The following is a 14,856-nucleotide window of genomic DNA, read 5'->3' on the forward strand; positions in this document are numbered from 1 at the left end:
ATAAGTCCACTAATTTTCTTTCCTTACTAGATAAAGAACAATTGTCTCCATAAATACTTAATACACACAATACAGGGCATAAAGGAATCGGAGAAGAGGTAAACTGAGAAACATACTGAATCACCCCATCCCAAAACTTTTGCACTTCTTCACATTCCCACACAGAATGAAAAAATGTACCTTGTATTTTATTACATTTAAAACATAGGTCAGGGATATTCGGGTTAAATTTATTTAATCTTACAGGGGTAATATAGCTTCTCATTATCCAATTATACTGTAAGAGTCTCAACCGAGTATTCAAGGTTTGCGTTTGTGCCTTTAAGCACACTGTACCCCAATCCTCCAGTGAAATATCTTTATTCAAATCATATATCCACGCTTGTCTTTTATTTTCAGCACTTTCTTTATGATTCTCTATTAGCATCTTATATAATTGGGTAATCCGCCCTTTAGATAGACAATCTTGTGTGGAGAATGTTTCCAATAAGGACATTGGGGGGAGTTGAGCAGAATTCTTCAGGTGTGAAAAAATAAAACTTCTAATTTGCAGATATTTAAAAAAATGTTTTCGAGGTAAATGGAACTTCACTACAAGCTTGTCAAATGACATTAGAATATTGTCTTCATACAAATCCATCACCCTCCCAATGCCCTTATTCAACCATAGTTTAAACCCCATATCATTTTTGGCTGGGCTGAAATTATCATTACCCCAGATAGGAGAAAAGCAAGACAGCGATGGGGAGTCACCAAGATATTTATGACATTCATGCCAGATCATAATAGTATTTTTTACAAACGGATTGTCTATCCTTTTTTTTTAGTTCTTTAAGAGGTGCTGAATATAAAAAGCTGTCAAGTGTCAATCCTTTCGCAGTCAACATTTCAACCTGTACCCAAGGCACAACGGCATCTTTAGCAAACCAGAACATTGCAGCCCTCAATTGAGCAGCCCAATAATACCATAGCAAGTTTGGAAGTTGTAGCCCACCCCTTTCATAAGGCAAATATAGAAGGGAGAGTCTAAGTCTTGGCTTCCTGTTACTCCAAATAAAATTAGAAAGAAGCTTTCTTACTTTCTGGAAAAATGCAGGAGGAGGAGTAAGTGGTAACGACTGAAAAACGTATACAAATTTCGGAAGTATGGTCATCTTGATTACATTTATTCTTCCCATTAAAGACAGGGGCAGTGTCATCCATCTAGCTGTCTCTTCAGACAATTTAGATAATAAAGGTTCATAATTCGCTGAACTAAGGGAGCATATTTTAGGGGTTATTTTAATTCCTAGGTAATCAAAACCATCTACCGCATTTATAAATGGGTGTGCTACCTTTGGATTTATTCTCTCCTGTTCATTGAGAAACATAACTGAGGATTTCTCTTTATTTACTCTAAAACCAGAGAATCTGTCAAACAGGTCCATAAGCTTTAAAAGAGATGGTATTGATTTTCCAAGTTCTGATAGAAATACAATGGTATCATCTGCATATAAGGCAATGCGATGTTCTAGGACATCGGTAAGTATACCATGAATTGAAGGATGAGATCTTATTCATATATACAACTGTCTATATTAGGAAGTAGAGAAACAGAAATAAAAAAATAATCTATACGCGAAGAGGATTTAGATAAAGAAGAGAAACGGGAATATTCCTTTTTTAATGGATTTAGAGTTCTCCAAGGGTCACATAAATTCAAATCTTTCATACGTTGTAGGATTTTTTTGTCTACTTTGACTGTGAGAGCTAGTGACGGGTCCAGAGTGAACAATGTCGATTTTAATGGCTGCAACCCAGTCAAAAAAAGTTGAGACAGAGGCTAAATAAAAGTGAAAAGGTTATAGAATATCCCAGTTAAATTGTTTTGAAACAGTCCACAAGGAGCACGTGAATTGGTAATAGGTGAGGGGATCATGTTTGGGTATAAAAGGAGCATCTTCGTCTTTGTCAGCAAAGCCACTTTGTGCCAAATTACATGAGATAAGTGTCAAATAAATCAAAAATCACATTTCTCATTGCAAAATCGCAAAGATTTTAGGTCTTTCACAAGCTACCATACATAATTTTGTGAAAAGATTCAGATAATCCAGAGAAATCTCAGTACATGTTGGGCAAGGCAGGAAACTTCAGGTGAATGTGCATGACCTTTGAGCCCTCAGATGGCATTGCATAAGAAACTGACATGCTGTTAAATATAGCCACATGGGCTCAGGAGTACTTCGGAAAACCACTGCCACTGCATCAAGAAATGCAACTTGAATCTCTGTTGAGAAAGCTATGCATCAATTCTATGCAGTGATGCCACGGGTTCTCTGGGCCAGAGCTCATCTCAGGTAGTCAAAAAGACTGGAGATGGAAATGTGTGCTGTGCTCAGATGAGTACACATTTCAGCTTGTTCTTGGGAAAAATTAATTTTTCAAAAACTAAAATCAAATTCTCGGTCCCAAAGACCAAAGGCACCATCTAGACTTTCATCAGCGACAGATGCAAAAGCAAACATTGTAATTTGTTTATATATACAAAATTCAATTGAGTTGGTCAGTGAAAATATTAGAAATCTTTTCGTTGTACTTTTGGCAATTAAATAAAGTTTAAGGAGAATTAACCAATCACTGATTCTTGATTTTTGCATTTTACAAAATGTCCCAACTTTTTTGGAATTGGGGTTGTAAATAAAAAATAAAAATGTAAAAAACTGTAGAGCTATCTAAACATTTCTCTATTTGTTTGAATTAATCAATACATATAGTATTAGGGGCTTTACAGTTGAAACAGTGGCATGTGGTCTGCTTAAAACATTATTAAATGTGCCACTGGACAATATCGTAATGGTCTTTGGACTACATTTAAATAGATTTGAAATACCCTTCAAGACTTTTTTCCACATGAAGGAAACCACGATGTAAAATAGAAACAGAGAGGAAATTAAGCAGATGCACATAATTACCACAGAATATGCTGATGAATACACTAATGTCTTCATGCCTCTAATATTTTCCTTCCAATGTGTGACGTAAGAGCTCAGTTCATTTTCTCTGTAAAGTTTAAAGAGGGTTAAGTTAAAATAACATTATGTGGCCTCGAACATAATAATTAATTAATTAATTTTTTTTTTATTTTTTTTTTACTGTTGTAAAATTATGTAGGCTGTGTGTATTCTGTTATGCTGGAGTTCTTGTAATGACTTGTTCTGGCATATTTTTCACAGGTAGTTTGTGGTGTCTTTAAACATGTCACAACCGCATTCATGCATTTCCTGCTGGTTTAAACCATATCGGCTCATCTAGGTCAAAGGATTATTACAAATGGCAAATTTGTAATATTTATAAATGTTAAAAATTAAACATTCAAAATTATGGTTTGGAATTAAAAATTCAGACTTTGTTTGGTACGTAAATATCCAAAGTAGGAGGTGGAAGAACCATTTCATTATGATTAGGTCTATTAGATTATATACACTCAAAAACCTTTCTCAGAAACACGCCTTTCAGTTGTATGACAAATTACCATCAAATTTTTTTTTTTATATATATATATGTTTAAAATAGTGCGTATGCTATACATTCAAAATAAATGTAAAGTATATATATGCTGTCAGATTTACGAAGATCTGGAAATCCCAAAGCACGTCCTTCAGAGTGTCAAGAAACTGACATGCTGTTAAATATAGCCACATGGGCTCAGGAGTACTTCGGAAAACCACTGCCACTGCATCAAGAAATGCAACTTGAATCTCTGTTGAGAAAGCTATGCATCAATTCTATGCAGTGATGCCACGGGTTCTCTGGGCCAGAGCTCATCTCAGGTAGTCAAAAAGACTGGAGATGGAAATGTGTGCTGTGCTCAGATGAGTACACATTTCAGCTTGTTCTTGGGAAAAATTAATTTTTCAAAAACTAAAATCAAATTCTCGGTCCCAAAGACCAAAGGCACCATCTAGACTTTCATCAGCGACAGATGCAAAAGCAAACATTGTAATTTGTTTATATATACAAAATTCAATTGAGTTGGTCAGTGAAAATATTAGAAATCTTTTCGTTGTACTTTTGGCAATTAAATAAAGTTTAAGGAGAATTAACCAATCACTGATTCTTGATTTTTGCATTTTACAAAATGTCCCAACTTTTTTGGAATTGGGGTTGTAAATAAAAAATAAAAATGTAAAAAACTGTAGAGCTATCTAAACATTTCTCTATTTGTTTGAATTAATCAATACATATAGTATTAGGGGCTTTACAGTTGAAACAGTGGCATGTGGTCTGCTTAAAACATTATTAAATGTGCCACTGGACAATATCGTAATGGTCTTTGGACTACATTTAAATAGATTTGAAATACCCTTCAAGACTTTTTTCCACATGAAGGAAACCACGATGTAAAATAGAAACAGAGAGGAAATTAAGCAGATGCACATAATTACCACAGAATATGCTGATGAATACACTAATGTCTTCATGCCTCTAATATTTTCCTTCCAATGTGTGACGTAAGAGCTCAGTTCATTTTCTCTGTAAAGTTTAAAGAGGGTTAAGTTAAAATAACATTATGTGGCCTCGAACATAATAATTAATTAATTAATTTTTTTTTAATTTTTTTTTTACTGTTGTAAAATTATGTAGGCTGTGTGTATTCTGTTATGCTGGAGTTCTTGTAATGACTTGTTCTGGCATATTTTTCACAGGTAGTTTGTGGTGTCTTTAAACATGTCACAACCGCATTCATGCATTTCCTGCTGGTTTAAACCATATCGGCTCATCTAGGTCAAAGGATTATTACAAATGGCAAATTTGTAATATTTATAAATGTTAAAAATTAAACATTCAAAATTATGGTTTGGAATTAAAAATTCAGACTTTGTTTGGTACGTAAATATCCAAAGTAGGAGGTGGAAGAACCATTTCATTATGATTAGGTCTATTAGATTATATACACTCAAAAACCTTTCTCAGAAACACGCCTTTCAGTTGTATGACAAATTACCATCAAATTTTTTTTTTTATATATATATATGTTTAAAATAGTGCGTATGCTATACATTCAAAATAAATGTAAAGTATATATATGCTGTCAGATTTACGAAGATCTGGAAATCCCAAAGCACGTCCTTCAGAGTGTCACACGGAAGGATGAATGGAAAAGCAAGTACATGACGCGTACGCTTTCTATTGACGGTTTCCTTTTCAAAGCGTGATGAAATAGGCCTACTCGGAAACAACATGACGTGTAAGTCAGACAAACATCGGCACTAAAAAAGTGCTTTTTTATTAATGATTAGTGGCAATAATTTGTTAATTAAACAGGGGAGACCGGAGCTAGTATAGGCTTTATCTCAGTAACTGTGCAACACAAAATAAAATATTTATTTGAGAATTGTATTTTCCAAACTTAAACTTCAATATCGTCATAGTTTGCTAGTTGTTGTGTAACAAGTTTATTACATATTGTAAAACATTATTAAATATTTTTTTTCCCCGCGATGTCTGGACAGGGCATGTTGTCACATTTTATAAATGTATACAATTTATTATTTATAGTATTCACTGGCTAAAATAATGGTTGATATTTTTGTTTACATTGTGCTGAAAGTCTGGACTGTGCAGTGGCAGACTTTCTTATGACAACTTATACCCCATTAGTGACACCATGCTCCTTTATGTTCAAATAAGGTTGGTGTGTGTTCAATGAACGCTGGAAATAGTCTTTGTAACTGTATGTGGCTACATAAAATATTCACATTTCAGAAATATTCACTGGAGTTAAGTGTGACAACTAGCCCCGTTTGACTAGTTCCAAATCATATGTGTATAGGCTAAAGTATAACCAAACATTTTTTTTGATGCACGAAAAAGATACACAAAAAGATGTCCGAAAATAATTGCCACAAGGGGGCAAAACAGGAATGGATGCAGTGAGTGGGCATTGATATTTGGTGGTTTATGAGTAACTGATATGTGGTTAAAGAAAATGTATTAGGAGAAGCAAGCAGTTTGCCATATAATAGGCTGATTGAATTTATTGCTTGCTTCCAAGTCATAGGCTACTGTTAAAAACAAAAATAAAACATAAAAAAATTCCCTCGGTCTCTGCCTCCTTCCCTTTAGGTTCTCTCACATACTTTAAAAGTTTTAAAGGGTTGAATCATCAGTGGGGAGTTATTAAATGAGAGATGGCATAACGAGGATTGTGAGATTGAGGACCAGTGATAGTGCACAGCATTGCACACAGCTGTCATAAGACATTCCACAGCTGCTTGTGAGGAGATGCATGTTGATAGGTTTCCAAGAAGACACTGGCTGGACTCCATTAAGAGCACAGCTGCTTTGCCATTTTCGGTCAAAGCACATTCCAAACGAGCAGAGGTTTTGTCCACCGCCCAGTAGCAAACGCTTCTACATGTTGCTACTGATAATAGTTTAGCTTAGTACATTAAATGTATAAAAAGTATAACCCAAAATAAACAACACTCATGTTGTTCCAAATCTGTATGACTTTCTTTTGTCTTTGTAACGTAAAATTAAACATTTTAAAGAATGTTTGAAGTGTTTTTGTCTAAACAATCAGTCAAAAAGATCCAAAACAACACTAGACTTCACTGAATTTTATTAACATGGAAAAAAAGACATTCTTCAAAATATGTACTTCGATGTTCCACGTAAGACAGAAAGTCATAGAGCTCTGGAACAACATAAGGACGAAGTTAATTTTTGGATGAATTATCCCTTTAATGCATTTAATTACAGCCTTGGCTTGAAATGCTGATTCATTTTGTACCGACTTACTGATGAAGGGGGAAAAAAACACAGTTTTAAGCTTTTAAGAAACATAATTGGCCCAGTCTACATTGCAAGTACATTATGTGATATCAAATGTAAAAAAATAAATAGATAAATATTATAATTAGTCAGACAATCTTGGTAAAGTTGTATGATGCAAAAAAGTGTCAAAAAAGATTGTTTTCATGTGTAAATCCAAATACTATATTCACATAATATTCCTTATACTTTGAGTTTGAATCTTACTGTACTTCCAAAACAGAATACAAGGCAGTGGGATGGGAGTCGGAAGTACATCTAAACATGGCAATGAAGCTGCAAAGTCTCATTAAGGATATCTACAAATCGCTTTTTACAGGGTGTGCAAACATTTCTCTTCCTCTGGCTTTTCCCCCATCCAAGGGGTCTTCCTCCATACACACAAGGACAGAGACATTTGTGTACAACATACACTGTATTTCTCTGCAGCTGACTGTGTTTTGTGTGATGTCCCAGACCACACCTTCAGAGGGGTCATTTCTTCCCTTACATGCCTCTGAGTACAGTGGACTGCCAAGACTTTTCTTATTTACAGAACAGTTCCTTTTTTGGTTCGACAAGGCTGCTCGTACTGCTGAAGGGGAAGGGAAAAGCGAGCTCTTTCCTTGAATGAGGACAACCTACTAGAAAATGGCCTAAAATGAGACAGACGCATTCTGCGAGTTTGTTTACTTGAGAATAATCCCAAAGTGAGCTCTTCCCAGGAATGTATCCAAAATGAAAAAAACACAGGCCGAACCTGCCTAAAGTGAACTGGTGCGACTAGTTGGTTGCGTGTTGCATCACAGGCTGCTTTCCTTTCTCCAGGCTGTCATTTAATTGTTTTCTATGCATCCGTGTGAACTTTCCATTTAAATGGAACACATGTGCTGACTGTTATTTAATCAGAAACATTCCATGGAGTTTTTTCATTGTAGGCTTGAGCCAGAATGTCACGTGATCCAAGGGCAGATACTAGAAACTTGGAAAGAAATTAAATAACTGAAACTGTCGTAGTAATTAGTGTCTTAGAAACGAAACTCCCTTAAAGCTCTAATGATATATTGCTTCATGAGTGTATTTTTAGCATTTCAGGAGTCAACAGGCAAGGCAACTGGTTGGTTGATAATGCAAGATGTCGTTCTTCATACCTCAGCTTAAATATCTTTGTTGGTCTGCTTCCTTCTGTAACTAGATCATATCTTGTATTTATCTTATTTTCTGCCACCTTAATATAGGGTTCAGTACACTGTAAAAAAGATTTGAAAAAACTGTTGTAAATAAAACAAAGATTATTGGAAGATCAGATCAGAATTTCATGTTTAATTCAATGTGTTGTCATTTTTTGTAATTAATAGCAATTTGTGAAAATTGTTTCGACACCTCTTTTCTTTTTAGTGTATTGGTCAAACAAATACTGTAGGTTCAAACAGGACTTCTCAGGCTGAAAATGTTGTCAGCATTCATTTTCCAGATGATGATGAAAAAAAATCAGATTTCCTCTACATAGGACTTTTTAGCACTGATTGCCTTGCTTTAGTTTACTGTAATATGCTCTCCTCGTTTTCTTTTCCTCCAAATGGGTTTTTGTAGTTTACACAACCCCACAGAAAATCTTTTTAAAAGACCTGTTGTCACAGTTGAAGCTTGTCAGTTGGTGCCACACAGGACATTCGTGTTATCTTTTTAACATCTAGATATCTCAACCTTATATAAATCATATAATATATAATATAGTGTTTTTGGGCTTCGTTGGCCCAAAATGTTTATACACAAATATATACTGTTTTTTTAAAGGGGATTAATACTTTTAGTCAGTAAGGATGCAAAATAATAACAATTACGTTTTTCAATGTACAATTTCCATTTTTTTAAATTCTATTAATCAAAGAATCCTGAGAAAAGTGTATCACGGTTTCCACAAAAATACTAAACAGCAACTGTTTTCAACATTGATAATATCAAGAAATTTCAGCTTTGCCATCACATGAATAAATGACATTTAAAAATATATTTAAAATAGAGACTTCTTTCTAAAACATTACCAAATCTTACTGACCCCAAACTGCTCGACAGAAAGAAGTGACCTAAAAAGGTTACCACTTTTTGTGGCATTTTTACTACGTTACTTTGAACTTTCCCACTGCCAAGTGCTTGTAGTGTGTGACCTAACCCCGTAATGACGTGATCTAAATTCACTTTGCCGTTCTTTCTCTGTTTCAGGTGCGGGCTGTGATATGTGTCTCTGTAGTAGAGCAGGGCCCAGCTCTGTGTTTATGTTCCTGCATGGTGAGGTCCCCAAAATTTCCAAGGAGAAAAAAAAGAAAAGTGCCATTGGAATGCCCTGAGTGATGAGGCAGAAGGCTGCCCTGCTGCTGCCCGGATTGGAGTGTTTTCTTCCAGTCATCCCTATAAGGCTTTAGTGGAGTGAGGCTACCGATCTGAGTGCAGCCCAGGCTCCTTGTTTGGGATGTGGGAGGGTGCGGTGAGTAGGGATGGGAACTACATAAGTACACCACTAGCCAGTGAGTGGTACACCATCACCAAGTGGCTAAATCCCCCACCCCGGCCCAGCACTGTCAGGGTAAGTGTCATCTCGCCTTACAACACTCACATCCTCTCTCTTTTTGTCTCTCGATCTCCATCTCTTTCTGTCCACCCGGCTTTTTACTTTGCAAGAGTTACCTGATGCTGATAGACTCAAATGAGGCTTCGTCAAGCTTTAAGCACTTGAACTTGAAATATGTTGAAACTGTTGTTTAGAGAAATGATTTGTGCACAGGTGTACGTTGCTTTTATAATGCTTCGAGTGTTTTGTGAGAATAGATTCATCTTGATTTAAGTAAATATTATTGTGTAATGTTTTTACACTGCTTTTCTAAGGATTATCCTTAGAAGTGTTTCCAAGGATTAGCACTGTGGAATGATTTTCTTTTTGCAGATTTACCAATCAAAGGATATTACTGAACGTGTTTATGTTTAAGAGGAACTAATATGCACATATATGTCAAAGTCATATTTATTTTAGCATCTATAATGTGATTGTATGATGATGCTGATTGCTGATTGTTGACAGTGAAGGCTTAGAATTTAGGACAAGTGTGGAAGCCTATTTGATTTGTGAGGTTTATGACTAAATATGGTTCTTCTGGACCACTGACCCATCCCCTATTTTCCTCACCCACTCTCTTTTTTCATAAAGTACTGTAGACAGGCAGAAACAGAGGGAGGGAGAGTCCAAAGAGAGACATGCTTCCCCATCATTTCCAAATTAGGAAGTTTTCCCATGGTGTACTCAGTAAGGGCTGCAGGATGGACTTAAAGGAGATGTGTGTGTGTGTGTGTGTGTGTGTGTATACACATTTTCTTTAAGTTTCACCAAAGTTTAAACGATATTTAAACCAATTCTGTTTTTCCTTAACGCTTAAAGAAAAAAGAAGAAGCATGAATCAGTTTATGAATGGACTTACCTGGTACACCTTACATTCTTTATAGTATTCCTTTTCATGGTTCAGTGGGTGTGCACACAAACTCCCACATACACACGTACACAGTTATTTCCAATGACATACATATACCACTGACTTTTGTTTTTATATTAAGCTAATTATAATGACTATTGACTATTCCTACCCTAAAAGAAAACTTTTAGAATAACATGTATTTTTCCAATTTAGGACAGATCCAAAATGTCCTTCCTTCTTGGATCCATTTTTTCCCTATACTGTAGCTAAACATCACACATGCTTGACATGAGCTATTACAGTTCAAGACAAATTGCTCAGAAGTATGTATACAGTATAGTATTAATAATGCACTTTGTTGTAGTGATTGTCTCCTGTAGGAGTAAGGAAGGAAATCTGAGCTGAAAATGTGTGACGACGAGGAAAGCACTGCCCTTGTGTGTGACAATGGATCAGGACTGTGTAAGGCAGGCTTCGCCGGGGATGATGCTCCCAGAGCAGTGTTCCCCTCCATAGTGGGTCGTCCCAGACACCAGGTGAGCATCCCTCAACACACCAGTAGGGGGCGATAAGCACTGCAGTCACTCACAGCCAACATCAATGAGTACATTTAAGAAAACAACAACATAAAATGTATTTTAGCTTGTATTCGAGGTTAACTATAGCTTAATGTGCACTTACAGTTGAAGTGGGTGACAACTAACATTCATGTTATGCCCTGCGCATTTTACGTATTTGTCTTGATCTGCTTCCAAATGCTTTGTGGAAAGTTGGACTACAGCCCAGATTGTTTGCATTGTACAAGATTATAAAGATAGAATTAACTAGTACTTACTCTCACTTTTCTGGGGGTTGTTTATTGTGACTGTGTATGACCAGTTTTACTTTTTCCTTAGGGAGTGATGGTGGGAATGGGGCAGAAAGATAGTTACGTTGGCGATGAGGCGCAAAGCAAAAGGGGAATCCTGACCCTCAAGTACCCTATCGAGCATGGCATCATCACAAACTGGGACGACATGGAAAAGGTAAGCAGATCCTATCATCAAGCCAACAGACACCAAACCAAAACAATATGAGTGCAAATAAGGAGGGACTGTAAACAGTCTACCAAAAATATCTCTTATCTTTTCATGAACATGCCTTATTGTACTTCATGCTTACATTTATCCTCTGTGATCTTTCCATAATACTGTACTACATTTCCATATTACATAAAATAGGCAGCATTTGCTATAATGGCACTCAAGGCCTTGAGATTGCATCAGATACACCTACATCACCTCTAGTCTCAACACATACATTCTCTACACCTACGTCCATCAAAAGCATTTTTCCAAATAACTCCAGCTATTCCCACAAATTACTCACACTGTGACAATGTCCCGCATTTCATGCCACATGGTGTTATCATGCAACACATGCACACAACAGATGATTATTCACCATCTGTCTCTGCCCACGCGGTACCTCCTGATTGTGATCTGTTTGTTAAACTGTAATTAGGAGAATCAGCTTTCACTCTCTACACAAGGGCACAAAGTGATTCATTTGCCATCTATTATACTAATTGTGTATTTCATGTGACCATGGTTTGTTCATTAATGTCCATTGTTTATGTTCACAAGATCTGGCATCACTCTTTCTACAACGAGCTCCGTGTGGCTCCAGAGGAGCACCCTACTCTGCTGACAGAAGCCCCTCTCAATCCCAAAGCCAACAGGGAAAAGATGACCCAGGTTTGAGCTGAATTCAAGATTGATTGAGAAAGCTAATCTGTAGTATATAAAACAGACAAGCATTTGCTTCAACTCCACCATACCTCCTTTAAGCCTTCAGGTTCTTGAGATGTTATCAGGTACGCCTACAGTAGTATCACGAGACAAACGGTGAATTATCTTGTGTGTGGTATTTTAAAACAAAAGCCTTTGTCTGTGCTAAGTTATGCAGAAAGAACATAAAAATAAACTGTGGAGTTGCGATTAACATTATTTTGCACAACATAAATTACACACTGTCAAACCACAAACGTTCAATGTAAGTAATTATTTAACTGCTGCGATTGTCAGTAGTAAAAATAAAAACCCACTGTGGCTTTGGTAGTAGAAGAAAACTCCCCCACGGTGGCTTCAAAATGCATGTTTGAGGTATATCTACATGTAATTTAGGTTGTAGAATAAAATATGAAAGTCAAGTAATGCCAACCACAGACCTTACTGACCTTATATTTAATTTATAATCAAACATTAAAAAAAAAAAAATCCTAGGCAATTCCCAAGGGCACAAAATTCAATTAAATGTCACATGATTCTTCAAAAATCCTTGTAATATGCTGATTTGGTGCTCAAGAATAATTTCTTCTTATTAGTAACTGTTGAAAACAGATGATACATTTTTTTCATGATCGTTTGATGACTAAAAAGTTCAAAGGAACATTTATTTTAAAGGTAATCTTTTGTATCATCAGAAATGTCTTTACTTTCACTTTTGATTAATTTAATGCATCCTTGGTGAATAGTATTAATATTTAAAAAAAAAAAAAAAATTACCAGAGGGCAGTAGTTATGATGTTCAGATTACTTCAAACTGGCAACTTGTCTATTCAAACTGATCATCAACAGAATTCATACAGTACGTCATTTGTTTAGGGAAACAGCTACACTAGTTGTGCTGTTTTAGATTACCTAAAAATAACAGCTAATTTGTTTGTAATTCAATTTAGACTGGTCACGTTGTATGCTTGTTTTTGCATGCAGCCCGTGATGACAATTCTATAAAAAGACACATTTATACAGTATACACAGAGTGATTGATCTACAGTTTTTAAGGGTCAATCTATTGGCACTGTCAAAAAGAAGATTAATCATAAAATCCATATTTTTAACCCACTGTTCAGTAAAACCGAAAGCACTTGGTTGATTGTTGGTTCTGCTCATAAACACAATGCTGGTCTCACTTTACAGATCATGTTTGAGACCTTCAATGTTCCAGCCATGTATGTAGCTATCCAAGCGGTGCTGTCCCTCTATGCTTCTGGTCGTACAACAGGTCAGTTCACCTGTCAAAGCTCACATTTGACTTACGCTGCTGCGCATTACCAAGCACTTTATTCTTGTTGAACAGGCATTGTCCTTGACTCTGGTGATGGTGTCACCCACAATGTGCCCATTTATGAGGGCTACGCTCTTCATGAAGATCCTAACTGAACGAGGCTACTCATTCGTCACCACTGGTGAGTTTGGACATGTAGAGAACCAGCATAATGATATGAAATACATTTATTTTTTCAAGCATACATTTTGTTTTAAAGATTTATGGCTAAAACAAGAAACAACTGACAATGGGATAGGAAAAAATAACTTAAAATGTGTTCTAATTAGTATCCTTTAAATGTTTCAGTTTAATAAATTACTATTCTCATTTGCCTTGTATAGCTGAAAGAGAAATTGTCCGAGACATCAAAGAGAAGTTGTGCTATGTAGCGCTGGATTTTGAGAATGAGATGGCCACTGCGGCCTCTTCCTCCTCCCTGGAGAAGAGCTATGAGCTTCCCGATGGACAGGTCATCACCATTGGCAATGAGAGGTTCCGCTGCCCTGAGACACTGTTCCAGCCTTCCTTCATCGGTGATATGTCATTCCCCTTTCTACACTTTTCTTTTCAAATGATGGATTCAGAGCACTATGGTATAAATGCATTGATTTGCACTTATTGTTAGGAATGGAATCTGCTGGCATCCATGAAACCACTTACAACAGCATCATGAAATGCGACATTGATATCCGTAAGGACCTGTACGCCAACAACGTGCTGTCTGGTGGTACCACCATGTACCCTGGCATTGCAGACAGGATGCAGAAGGAGATCACTGCTTTGGCCCCCAGCACCATGAAGATCAAGGTCAGCACTGGCAGATTATGTATATCTGATTGGATCATCAATGAGTACTATCGCAGTTTCTCGTCTAACCAGGGTTATTGTTAACTAAACTAAAAGTCAAGTCACCCTTAATATAGTGCTTTATACAATTAATATTGTTTCAGAGCAGCTTTACAGTAATAAACAGGAAAATACTGTTTTAAATATGAGACAAATTCAAATTCTGCTGCAAATCAGCTCTAAAAAAGACATTATTCAGTTCAAATCAATAACTGTATTAATTATGAAACAAGTTCATTTCAGCTATAAGCAGCTTTACAGAAGGTCACAATGTTGTTATTCAGCTCAATTCAGTTCAGTATTGATTTAATTCAGTTCAGTGAAAGAGTTGAACAATAAAAACTGGTTTAAAAACATTAACTGAAATAAAATATATGAAAAAAAAAAAAAACTTATTTCAGCTAGTTGCCAAAGAAACTCAGTTTAAGTTGAAGTACTAAAATAGCTAAAACTGAATTAAAAATTAATGAAAATTATATAGACATAAAAACCTAAAAATTACTAAAAACTCTACATAAATTAAAATGAAAACAGAAAATAAAGTAAAAACTAGTTCAATCATGACAACTCTCGGAAGATTTTATGTCCAAAGATTTTAGCATGGTGATGGATATGACAATGTTAATGTATTTGGTCTTGGCGGAATAGATCTGCTACGTTG

General features: G+C 36.0%; 1 protein-coding gene across 1 annotated transcript in view; it reads left to right on the forward strand.

Annotated features, from left to right (window-relative positions):
- The first annotated feature begins 9,294 nt into the window (after positions 1-9,294).
- Positions 9,295-14,856, forward strand: part of LOC107669192 (actin, aortic smooth muscle) — a 6,819-nt gene continuing 1,257 nt past the window's right edge. Inside the window, 9 exon segments of the mRNA XM_074186941.1 lie at positions 9,295-9,379; positions 10,624-10,795; positions 11,156-11,284; positions 11,885-11,995; positions 13,220-13,304; positions 13,380-13,438; positions 13,440-13,488; positions 13,691-13,882; positions 13,975-14,156. Of these exon segments, the coding sequence (XP_074043042.1) occupies positions 10,667-10,795; positions 11,156-11,284; positions 11,885-11,995; positions 13,220-13,304; positions 13,380-13,438; positions 13,440-13,488; positions 13,691-13,882; positions 13,975-14,156 (936 nt within the window). The 5' untranslated portion in view covers positions 9,295-9,379; positions 10,624-10,666.

Source organism: Sinocyclocheilus anshuiensis, unplaced genomic scaffold (assembly GCF_001515605.1).
Source record: "Sinocyclocheilus anshuiensis isolate Anshui unplaced genomic scaffold, SAMN03320099.WGS_v1.1 scaffold220, whole genome shotgun sequence".
Taxonomy (NCBI): Eukaryota; Metazoa; Chordata; class Actinopteri; order Cypriniformes; family Cyprinidae; genus Sinocyclocheilus; species Sinocyclocheilus anshuiensis.